Raw genomic sequence first — 13090 nt, forward strand, 5'->3', positions numbered from 1 at the left:
CGTGCTTCAGTCACGTGATCAGGTGGCGCGCGCGCCCAATGTGACCAGCATTTGTACAGTAGATCAGACTCGCGCTGGAATATTTCCTCAGCTTTTTCATCAGCAAGTCATAACTCGATTATTAGACGAAGACGCAGTGCTGTCTGCTGGAGAGGCGCGTTCACAGGTGTGTAATATAAATGTTCTTATATTCGTAAATATTATTTTTAATCTGCGAGCTTTTTGTTTGTTTGTCCCTTTTAAATTAAGACCCCTTCACGGTTCACGTCACAGGCGGTTCCCACTGCGCATGTCGGGGTCAGAAAAATGTCATTACAGCAGATTGAGTTGCGTATTATTCGGTATCGTCAAAAATGTTTACTTGCGTCGTGGGCTTTGAAAATCGCATCAGGTCTTTCGTTACGTTTTCGCGAATCATGCAGAATCTCAAAAACAAAAAAATTAGGGCCGGGACTCGATTAAAAAAATTAATCTAATTAATTAGAGGCTTTGTAATTAATTAATCTAAATTAATCGCATTTTAATCGCATATAAATATTTGACCTGAGAACATTAAGAAGTAATTTTTTACATGGATTTTAGTATACACTCTTAGAAAGGATGTGTTAATTTTATACACATCATTGTGCTGTAAGCTTTTAACACATTATGTGTAATTTTAACACATTATGAGTCATTTTGTCTTGATTTTGTGTTCAAGTATAACACATGTTGTGTTAAAAGTAACACAAAATGTGTTGTTTCAATAATAACACAGAGATGGGTGGATTCCAGGACGACGCAGTTAGTGTGTTGTCCCAGAATCAACACTAATGTGTTGTTTTTAACACATTCGTTCTTAGAGTGTACCATGAATAATGACTGAATACATAAGCTTAAGCAACAAAATATTGTTTATTGAGCCCTATTCGGACAGGATTGGTTTTACAGGGGTAGATGGCGTAATGTAATTTTACCACAGGACGTCGGTAATATTAATGGTCAATTCGGACGGGATTAGAAATCTCTGTAAAACATTCAGAAGTGGGAGGGGTAACTCGTTGGCGCAGCGCGTCACCTCTCGTCTTCACGTGCACGTTACCTTGCTTCCAGATATCAGATGTGCAAACAACATGACACAGACAAGGAAAACGCGAAACACTGTGTTTAATTTCAGTTTGGGGAGAACGTCAGTTTCATAAACAGTTCCATGCCTCTGAGAAGTAAATTTGACTTTTTTTTTTAAAGTTTGTGTCGTGTTTTATTCAGTAACTGACTTGTTTCTCCGTCTAGAACGCAAGTAAACGCTTCTTTAAGCGCTTTTATATTTAAAAGAAACCCGCAAATTAAAAGGAAATGACGCGATTTACGTGTATATTTACAGCTGGTCTATTCGCACTGGATTTGTATTACCTGAGGTAATTTCTCCGGACCTTTTTACAGAAGGTAAAAGACGCCGTAATCTTTACTGACATTGTCCGTAATGATTACTGACATGGAGCATTCGGACTGGACTAAAATCACCGAGAAGCTCTGATAAAAACTTGCTTTACCCCACATCCCTATGTAAAACTAATCCCGTCCGAATAAGTCGTTGTGCCCGGAGTCGGGCTAATGTCCACGCTAGCTGCTGTATGTTTTGCATTGAGATGCTCGATGTGCTGCGGTGATATGTGAATTCCTTGTTGCATAGCTTACACACAACCATGCTTTTATCGACGCTTACATCCGTTCGTTTTTTATAAAAAAAATTCCCATCCACGGGGCCAACCAAAGCGATCTCATCAGCCTCTTGGTTCATGTTCACTGTGGTTTGTTGTGAAGTCATGAACGCTAGTTGGTGCTCCAGTATAATCGGTCCGCCGAAACTCATGAGAAATGTTCCGCGGTGCAAAAATAAGTGCGATTAAAATGCGTTAAAAAATTTTAACGCGTTATTTTTGTGTAATTAATTAATCTTAATTAACGCGTTAAAGTCCCGGCCCTAAAAAAAATACAACATCTGCGGCTGCAAGCAATTAACGTGCAGACTGGCACAATGCAAATATCAAAGAGGCTTGTGTTTGTAGTGCTCACTTCATTTGAGGTAAGTCATCATTTTTCAGCCCTGTTAGGTTAAATTATAAAGCCAGGATAGTATAACAGTTTGACCCCATGCTGCGCGCGCACCCTATAATCATTCAATGTTTACAAACCTTGAAGGGGTCTTGCGGCCAATGCAAGTTAGTGGATGAAAAAAAAACAGAAAATTATGAAACTTAAAGAATAGTTGGTATTGTTTGTTATTTTCATAAACTGTACTTTATCCATATTGTAACAATAAATGTATGTTTGTGATAGGACAGTTATTCATGGCGCTTTTTAAACAACCACGTCTATTGAAAATGAAAATTCCCGGTATGCAAAAAAATAATAATCTGTAAGACTGTAATTTATTTCTAAAGATGACTGAACTAAATGACAACGACATAAAAGTTAATCCACCACAAGAAATGGATGCGTGTCAGTCAGTACCTGTCATTTCATCTGAAGGGGTATGTGCATTGTAATCTTTTTTTAAAGTAGTAAATACTTGTCTTAGAGACAGATAAAAATATTACTTTTGTTTGCAGCATCCAAAAATTGAATCTGTTTTTTAGTGTCGCCAGTCCCTAATGGCTGCTGCATGCGCTTGCTGTCTGTTAATCAGCCTAAGTTTTTTTTTTTTTTTTTAATCAGCCTAAGTGCATTGATGCGGTCCATCCTTGTCTGCGTCATCTTAACTTTTTTGGATGTGTGCCAAGCGTATATCAAAGTTATATGTACAAAAAATTACTATACAAAACTATACAAGAATAGATTTAAATTTAAATAAATAACAGAATACATAAAATTCAAACCAAAATAAATATATAAATAAAATATAATAATAATAGAAATAAATCAAAATGAAAGGCTTGCTAAATCACATTAACTTAAATGTATTAAACAAATGCAGTTTTAACAGCTTTCTTGTTTGTACTCTCCTTAATAGTGCTTATGTACAGAGAAAAAAAGCTTTTCTGATTGCTGAACTTGATGAATATAGAACTTAACAAGTATAATCAAGAGATTGATAATGTATGCCTTATTTTCCAACTTCTTATCATAAAGCCAAATATTACATTTTCCTATAATAAAAGAAGTTGGGGAACACTTTGACATTTATAAATGTACAAACCGAGGGGAAGGAATTCAAAATGTGTGTTTGGAGTGTCATGTGTGTTCCTCGTTGTTTCAAAATATGTGTTCATATGAACCATGTGCATCATGCGTCTTGTCAAAATATGTGTCTACTGCACATGCGTCGAAAGGGTTTATGATACTAACTTAACACTGAACTCTGATTACACATGAGATTAAGCGAGTATCTGGCAAATAGGGTTGCCACCCGTGTCTGATAAAAACCTGGACATATCAATGACCCGACCAATTGGTTTGCTCACAAGTGTAGACATCCCAACCTGCAAAAAGTCATTTCAGGGAGGTATCCCGAAGCCCCCTAACCCCCCAATAGCATAATATTACTATAGGCCTATAATATTACTTTTGGCAACACTTTACAATTCATATTTGTTAACATTAGTTAATGTATTCATGAACTAACTATAAGCAGTACATTTGTTACTGTATTTGTTAAATTTCAATGACTGGGTTGTTCTTTTTCAGATTTTCTAGGTTGATACAAGCACCGGAGACCCAATTATAGCACTTAAACATGGAAAAATTCAGATTTTCATGAAATGTCCCCTTTAACTTTTGTACACACACAAAGACAGTTGTTGTTGGTACCCTTGTTTTCTCAGTTAATTGAAACAAAACTTCAACTTTTGATATCGAGCCGACTACTTCTTCCTTGGAGCAAGCTCAGCCTATTCATCTGCTTAATAACTTTACTCTGACACTTAAATAAGTGAACTCATTAAAAAATCGAATTCCTCTTCTTGCCAGTTAGACCCTGCACCCACATTCCTTCTGAAACACTGTATCACTGTCATCTCACATCTGGGGAATACATCTTTTATCTCTGCTAATCTTCTGATTTCTTTAAAGACTGCTGCTATTACACCTGTCCTTAAAAAACCAACCTTTGACCAAACCGGCTTTGCTACCTATCGCCCAATTTCTAATTTGCCATTTGTTTCAAAAATAATAGAAAAGGTTGTGGCCGCTCAACTCCAATCTTTTCTGGCTGACAACAATCATTTTGACGTTTTTCGATCCGGATTCCGACCAAATCACAGCACCGAGACAGCGTTTCCTTGCTGCTATTACTCGATCTCAGCTCAGGGTTGGATACTGTCTGCCACATATTCAGATCTATACTGCCTGCCAACCAGACTGCATTAACCAGATCACATCTCTCTCAGCATGTGTCAGTGAGCTAAAGACCTGGCTAAATTCAAATTTTTAAGTCTAAACCTGTCCAAAACTGAAATCTTAATTACCGGCCCCCCAACCCTAACAAAAAAAAACATAACAATCTATCCTAGCTTTGGCCTCGGTGCTACATTCATCATCCCAGCTGTCACTATCTCTCTGTCCTTAGATCCCTACATTAGTAGCCTCACTAAAGCTGCATTTTTTCAACTCCACCGAATTACTAAACTCCGCCCATACATCAGTTTAAAAGACGCTGAAACACTGGTTCATGCTTTTGTCACATCACACATTGATTATTGTAACTCATTATTTAATGGTTTAACAGCGCAGTCCATCTCCGCTTGCAATATATTCAAAACTCTGCTACAAGAATGCTTACATCCACTAAACGCTCCACTCATATCACCCCTGTCCTTTATCATCTTCACTGCTACCTTTTAAGCTCTCAATGGTCTTGCTCCCTCCTATCTCTCTGATTTACTCTCAAAGCTCTGAGGTTCGATCGAGGAAGAAAAGTAGATGTTTATGTGTGTAATAATTAGGCATGGGCCGATTACCGGCTTCAAGGTATACCGAGGTTTTAAACAGTCAAGGTTTCAAAACCACTGAAATATTCTGTGATACCGTCTCCAAGGTATGAGCTGTGTTTATACAAAATTCATTAAATCATTAAGTCATGTGATTGATTTGATGTTTACAATTAATATACATTACAAAAATATTATATATTTTTTGAAAGCATATTATAATTTAAAGGCTTTATTTTTACCTGGCATTTAAAAAATAACAAATTTTAGTGTTGCAATGGCAAAACCGTAACACCGTGAAACCGTGGTATTTTTGCTAAAGGTTATCATACCGCCAGAATCTTATACCGGCCCATGCCTAGTAATAATGAGCATTCTCATTGGTGTGGCTGTTGATGAAATGCACACCGTTGTTCTAGTAATGTTATTTATTTAGATAAGGGGTGGGGAATCCTGGTCCTGGAGGGCCACAGTTCTGCAGAGTTTAGAAAACCTAATTAAACACACCTGTAAAAGCTAATCAAAGTCTTCAGGATTACTTGGAAATGAAATTCAGGTGTGTTTGGTTAGGGTTGGAACTAAACTCTGCAAGACAGTGGCCCTCCAGGGTTCCCCACTCCTGATTTGGGTGATTCTCACGAAAACTTGGTTTTAAAAAATGTCAAGCATGAAAAATGTAAAAATTGATTAAATTTACTTTTTTTCCCACCAGACATTGAAAAACAAAGTCTGGAGTAAATGGGAACATTCATTTAAACACTTTTACTTATCATTTAACACTTTTTGTAACATAATTAAAAAAATTATTCCTAAAAAATCTCATTACCGCAACAGTCAGAAAACATCAACACTGACATATTTTCAAAATGACATGACAAACCTGAAAGAACATAATTTGGAGATTCTGCACATGTATTTAAAATCAAAGTATTATGCTTCTATTAATTAAATTCACATTTAATAAGCATCTGTTGCGGTAATGATAATCAAAATGTCGTGTAAGCATTCTGACAAGACAATATTTCAAATTAACTGTAAAAAAATGATCTTACCTTGTAGCCATCTTGAAGTAACTGGTCCATGTGCTTGGTCACTCAGAATCAAACTTTATTTAAATTTCTGTATGTGTGCTTAAACTGTTCTCAAAAAGTGTTGCGGAGGATGAGAACATCAGGCATGGACACATCATTTTCCTAATTTTTCTTCATTATTATTATACATGAATATTCAGTAAATATTTTTTCTGTCATCTAAAGTAGTCTAGCAAAACATCCATTTTTTTTTTTTTTCTAAATATTTTTGTGTTAATTTGATTAAATTACAACATAACGCATGTTCAAACACAGCTGTACACATTGCGGTAATGAGAATTTCAGCAGAAAATGAGATAAAATTGACAAATTATAAATTCTTATGTTGAAATCACACATTGTGCAAGGTAGAACACAGTATTGTGTTAATTCTGATTCTTTTTTAATATTAATATATTACACATTTTATAGCTAAAATCATTAGTGCCGTGGTGTTTCAATGGTTTCGTGAGAATCACCCTTTTAGATGCCATTCAAGCAACAGAGAGACAACTCAGTTCATTTAGAAATTAAACATAACACAGTAAAAGTATACCATATAAACATTTATAATATTCTTAAGATAAAACACATGTTAAATGTGTGTTTTTGGAACATTTTTGTGTGAATCCAATGTGATCCCATGACAATTTCTTTACACGTGATCCACTGATTTCAGATTTGCATTTCACATGGGACTTTGCATGTGTTTAACATGTGTTCCCATGTGTTTTACATGGGAATTCACATGTGAGTCACAAAAGTGTTTCAAAAACACACATATTGTTCAACATGATTAAATTTCACATGTGCAAAATCAAACGCACATCTGAGCACATGTGATTTTAACATGTTTTCATGCGTCACATGTGATTTAAACATTTTCACATTAAATTTCACATGTGTGGTCACATTTGAAATACATGTGCTTTTTCTGTATGATTTAAATTCATGTTAAGTTTGGCATTAAAAAATTGGTTTAAACCAATAGTGGAAAGTTGAATAAAAAAATGCACAAAATTTTTTTTTACGTACTCTTGCTTTAATGACAGCATGCACTTGAGATGGCGTAGTCTTCAGATGTTGTGGTGATTTGTGTATGATATGAGAAAGCTGTGCATGCAAGACATCTGAGGTAATCCAATCAATATGATCAGTGATTTGTATATATATGCCAAAGCTTTCATATTTCTTTTTCATTTTGCAACATAGATTTTGCATATTTCATATATTTACTTTTTAACCCTAAAATGTTTATTTTTTACAGGTATAGTCAATGTGCCCTCAAACTTTGGACGCCGGTGTATGTATTTATCCTTTTCATAGATTTATTTTGTGTGTGTAACAGAGAAACCACACTATTATGCTCCCCCTAAATGTGCATAATTGTCTTTGTCTGTCTGCAGCTGTGTTTCACACATGCTTTAGTTTCACTTCAGACTGACTTGTACCCAAAGACACTCGACAGTGTGAAAAACCGAACAATGCACCACTGAAATCATGATTCACAATCTGAAAGGTATAACTGAGCAACTTTCATAAACTCTCAATTTCTAACCAGCTATTTAATATGGGGAAAGCATGGTAACCTTTGATTTAGATTTGAAAACTTTCATGATGTTATATTAAACTACCTGTTCAATAAAGCTGTTCAATTAAAGTGCATAATATCTCTTATATCAAAACTTTGATCTAACCAAACAGTCCGACCCATGTTGTGACACCACACCACCCTCATCTGACCACTGACCCCATTTGTTCCTATGAGTCAAAGATTAACTGAAGATCTATCCTGCATTTTAATTTGTTTTGTTTGTGAACATTTGCTTTTTTTTCAATGCTCTATATTAAATTGTGCTTTAGATAACATCTGTTTATAAATGTATATGTCAGTGTGTAATTGCATATACTGATGCTAACTTGAAAACTGATTTCTGAATGATTTTCCTAAAGGTTTTGCAGAAGAAGAACAATGGCAATGAATGCAGCATCACAGCCCGGCAAAATGGACCGCAACAGTAGTTACCTTCAGGTAGGCTGGTGTGTGTTTTAGTCATATTTGCTGATTTTCAGATGGTGTAAATCCGACCAGATCAAGGCTAGGTGATCATAAATTAGTACAAAAATAGCAAGTTATATGGTTATGATTCTGCCTTATATATGTGACCAGTCACGGAAAGTAGGGACACAACTCGGATCTGGGCATTTTGAGTTATTCACAGATTCTGAAAGTGCAGTTTCTAAGCTTTCCAACGATGTGTAACACATGGAAATCTGATAAGATTTGGAGAAGTTGTGGCCATTTGAATATAGGAACTCAGAAATACTCAAACCGAGAAAATCGAGACGAAAGGGACTCTTCTTTTCAGCTGGGGGAGACAATAGGGCTCATTTACATCTCATTTAGCTAAGCCATGCCCCCTGTAAAACCCTTTTTGAGATGTTCTAGCATCATATGTAGTATTTTATGACCAAATGACAACCCGCAAAAATAAACATGACTCTTTTACCTTTGTGGGGATCACAAGTCGAATCCAGTCTGTTTCAGATTATCCAATGACCATATTTGTCAACAAATGCGTATAATCCGTGAAATATAGATTGTTTACATCCGATTTCGCATGAATGTCTGGTAATACAATATAATATATAATCTGAAGACTATTTAAATCGTAACATGTAAGGGTATATGAGCTTACACTCCGTTAAACACATGAACCCGCCTTCAAAGTTTGTATTTAAAATAGGGAAGTAATATAATAGATCATCCAAACAGCGCCGTCGAAAACGTGACATCCTTTAGAGAGGTTACCAATGGCTCGCTCGTTCCTCCATCAGCCAATGACTTCATGGAAAATATTGATAGACAAAACATGTAGCCAATTATATGAAGAATACAACTATATCTGTGTAACTTCTGTGTGTTTGGACTCATGCTGCGCTGCAAGAACTGACATACAGATGACGTCAAAGTACCGCGGGAGCGAGTCGAAATTAAACTACTCCGTAAGATTTCTTGAAGAGCTCTCGCGGTACTTTGACGTCATCCGACTGCGGCGCCGCATAAAGTCAGTGACGCGGCTGACGTACGATACGGCTGACTGTTATTTGTTCCGCCCCAGCTTCTTTTATTTTTCTTTTGTTTTGTGCGCCCGAGCTTTACAGTCTGGGGAGACGCAGGCTATACGTTTGGAAAAAAAAAAAAAACTTAGCAAACATGTCTGAGGAACAGGGCAGCGCGTCACTACAGTCACGTGACTTCACGCTCGAGCCGGAAGAGAAGACAATGCTGAATAAAGTCGTAATTCTGCTATTTTTAGACCAAACTGTATTTTCGATGCATCAACACAATCTTACTGACCCACTGATGTCACATGGACTACTTTGATGATGTTTTTATTAACTTTCTGGACATGGAAACCATACATAGATTTTAAATGAAGGGGAAAGCTCTCGGACTAAATCTAACGATAAAACATCTTAAACTGTGTTCCGAAGATGAACGGAGGTCTTCCGAGTTTAGAACGACATAAGGGTGAGTCATTAATTACATTATTTTCATTTTTGGGCGAACTATCCTTATTTAGTAGTCACGCTGTTCCCTTTGGGGGCGGAGGCGAAAACACAAGCTTATACAGTATGTAAATATACACACAGACAATGACGCCCCCAGCTGCACGCTAGAATCTCCGGAAAAACAAGCCTATTTTAACAGCAAAATGTACGCTTTTAAATATACAAAAACTGCTATCTCAAACATGGAGAGGCTTCTACGTGATCTCAACTAACAGATTCTGCAATAAAACGAAAATCACAAATTTCGAAAAAAAAAACTTTGTTTCTCATTTTCTCGAAACTTGTGCTGCCGACTTGAGTCCCTGGTTTCCGTGACGGGTCACATATGGTTCTGCTCTGAAGATGATATGATATACAGAGGTAGACAGTCATCAGGGCACGTGTGAAACTGCATATTTGCATAAAACACTGTCTGTTTAGATGCTTTTATCTGATTGTTTTTTGTTTGTTTGTTTTTAAGATATTGCAAATTAAGGTGCGTTGTTATCCCCTTCTGACATCACAAGGGGAGAGACGAATTTCAATGACCTATTTTTTCACATGCTTGCAGAGAATGCTTACCTGAACTAAGTTCCTGGGTTGATCTTTATCACATTGTCTAGGTTGATAGAAGCACTGGGAACCCAATTATAGCACCTAAACATGGAAAAAGTCTGATTCATGATATGTCCCCTTTAACTGTGCAGTTTCTTAGAGTATATATTATATATCAACAAAAAAAAAAATATGACTGTCAGGCAGACAAAATTGAGTTTTTCTCCATGTGCAGTTGGTGGAGGCTTTCACATCTTCACTGGGAACACTGGAGCAGCCAATGGTTGATGCACAAGAAACAGATGATGATCCAGTCAAAGAGCCAGATCCCTGTTTACTCATAGAGTGAGTACACATCACATTTTCTATTATTCAGTGTCTGAATATTTTTGGGTCCCAAATGTTTATCAGTTTTACTGGTGGTCCACTGTAGAGGAAGAAATTTTGCATATAATTTGTCCCAGTTTGCTTTATTTTGCTGTCCTTAATTGACTGTAATGTCCTGCACCCACTAGTGAAAGAATATTACAAATATCAGACGTCTCAAATTTATTTGGTTTGACTGTAATATTTTACAGTGACCAGCAGAGGGCACCATTGCTTAGTGAATCAATGTTAGATTGCTGTTTTTATCATTAAAGGCGCTCTAAGCGAATCTGTGTGATGTCACTTCTTGTTGACGTTTAAAGTGTTGTCAAACAAAACCGAGCGTAGCTAACTGCTCCCCTCCCCCTCCGTTCCGTGCTTTCTGAACGAGTCATGAACGCGCCCAACCCCCACTCCCAAATCCTTCTTGTCGTTTATTGGCTGGAACACTTTGTTACGTTTCGTGGTGGTAGGTTTGACCACTTTGTTTTTGATGCAGTTTGCAAATCCTGGGCTGTGTACAGAGACCGCGTTTTTTACAGTGTGTTCAAAGGACAGGCAGCTAGCAGATAGTTAAGAGCTGTTTACACTTGGTATTAAGATGTGTTTTCATCGATCGGATCACAAGTGGACGAGAGAGACACATTACGTTTACACCTGATATTTAAATCCGTCTCTTTTGTCCACTTTCGACCGCTTCTGTCCTGAATACTGTGAGGGGACGGTCTGTGAGACGGTGGGCGAGTCTATCTGCTGTCATTCAAATGCGAGCGGGAGTAATTATGAGTTTATATGGACGCAAACTAATATTATGTCGAAGTCCGCTGCTTGTTTAGCAAGTATGCATGCTGCACAGTGTTTTGTACGTTTATATGTTGGAGCTTTCTCTGAATTTTCAGCGCAATTGATGAAATAGGATCGCGCAACTTTCACGCTTTCAAAACGAAACTACGGAGAACACCCGCAGTAGTTTTATCAATGAAAGGCTAAAAATAGCGCTGTTCACCGTATGTTCACGCCAGAAGTCAAAAAAAGACGTAAAACTTGTGTTTAATACCTCAGATTAGATAAATGGGCGGAGAGAAGGCGGTCGCGTGTGGCTGTTCGAACACATTCAACACATGTGCGTTCCGCAACTCCAAAGCGATCCGATCGAAAGTGGTTTCGACTACCTCTGGATGTGGTTGAAAGTGGTCGAAAGTGGACGCGTTCAAAACGTTTTGAACACCGTTTACACCTGGCATTAACGTCGTCCACTTGTGATCCGATCGACGAAAACGCATGTTAATGCCAAGTGTAAACAGCCTCTTAGATAGGAGATGTTTACTGTATGAAACAAAAAATGTTTTATGGCCTAAAACGTGTCAATTCGCTTAAGGCACCTTTAAAGGACATGAAAGCAAACCCTACAAACTAGGGCTCCAAAATATATTGCTTTGCATCAAAATTGCAATGCATGCATCTTCATGCAACATTTAGAGCATAAATCTGTTTTGTATGCCTTTGTCAGTGGTTTCAAATGGCAGAGAGAAATCACAGATGTTTAATAAATGCAAGGCAGGAGATCAAGTCATCTGGTGAAGTCATCCTACGCAATATACATTTCAAAAATAAAACATTGCCATGTCAATTTCGCACAACATCGAGCTGCACTCCAAATTCTGCTGGGTTAATTTTTATAAAAAAATAAACATATGCTGGATTGTTTCAATGCAATGCTTGGTTGTTTCAACTCATGGTTGGTTTAACAACAACCCAGCATAGGTTTATTTATAAACCAACATGTGTTCTGTCCAATATTTACCCACAAAAAAACCTAGCAGAATTTAAAGTGAGGACTATTATGAGCACTGACTGCACTCATCTGTTTGTCTCTTTGTAGGATAGAGGGAGCGATGACCGGTGCTTGTTTACAGAGTCCTGCGGCTGATGGTGATGGTGTGGGTACGAGTCTGAGCGTGTTGGATAAACTGATACACACACACCCCATTTGGCTTCTGCTTTCTATCGAACAGCACGAGGTCATTGACATCCTACTAAAGCAACCAGCTGGGGTAAAACAAGAAGAGCTGCTCTTAACATATCTAAATAAGAATAAATACAAACATATATTTATTTAGATATTTTGTTAACTATCCTATTAACTCTTTCCCCGCCATTGACGAGATATCTCGTCAATTAAGAGAAAACGCTTCCCCGCCAATGATGAGATTTTCCGTCTTTCCGCAATACCGCTATTATCCACCAGGTGGCGCCCTTCCGCAACTTTTTAAAACCGGAAGTATTGCCCTATGGCAAGCTGCTGCATGTCCGTGTCTGTTTTAAAGATCGCTCTGAATGGGATCTCTATGAAAAGTCCGTCACAAATATGGAATTATTTTTGCTTTTTGCTCAAAATATGGTGTTTTTGCAAAAACCTACCCATATTCAAAAGTTGATTGCAAAAGAACCACTAAAGGTAGGATGAAACGTTTTTTTTTGTTTGAAAGCAGAGGGTCTGTTCTTTCATTTGGTATATTGTATGTTCATTTATTTAAAGAAGAACATTTTCTGGAAGGCATTAAACTTTGGTGAAAATCATGAAAAACGCTGGCGCTGGCTGGCAACTTTTTTTAAAAACGCTGGCGGTGAAAGAGT

General features: G+C 37.3%; 1 protein-coding gene across 3 annotated transcripts in view; it reads left to right on the plus strand.

Moving 5' to 3' along the window:
• The first annotated feature begins 28 nt into the window (after positions 1-28).
• Positions 29-13090, plus strand: part of LOC135783157 (ras and Rab interactor 2-like) — a 32974-nt gene continuing 19912 nt past the window's right edge. Inside the window, exons 1-7 of one of the 3 annotated variants that reach the window (XM_065293762.1) lie at positions 31-166; positions 7030-7112; positions 7245-7280; positions 7384-7496; positions 7931-8009; positions 10323-10432; positions 12336-12507. In XM_065293762.1, the coding sequence (XP_065149834.1) occupies positions 7950-8009; positions 10323-10432; positions 12336-12507 (342 nt within the window). In that variant the 5' untranslated portion in view covers positions 31-166; positions 7030-7112; positions 7245-7280; positions 7384-7496; positions 7931-7949. Of the gene's footprint in view, positions 167-7029; positions 7113-7244; positions 7281-7383; positions 7497-7930; positions 8010-10322; positions 10433-12335; positions 12508-13090 lie in introns of all 3 variants that reach the window. The other 2 variants (XM_073815329.1, XM_065293763.2) reach the window with 2 other exon arrangements.

Source organism: Paramisgurnus dabryanus, chromosome 7 (genome assembly GCF_030506205.2).
Source record: "Paramisgurnus dabryanus chromosome 7, PD_genome_1.1, whole genome shotgun sequence".
NCBI classification, from domain to species: Eukaryota; Metazoa; Chordata; class Actinopteri; order Cypriniformes; family Cobitidae; genus Paramisgurnus; species Paramisgurnus dabryanus.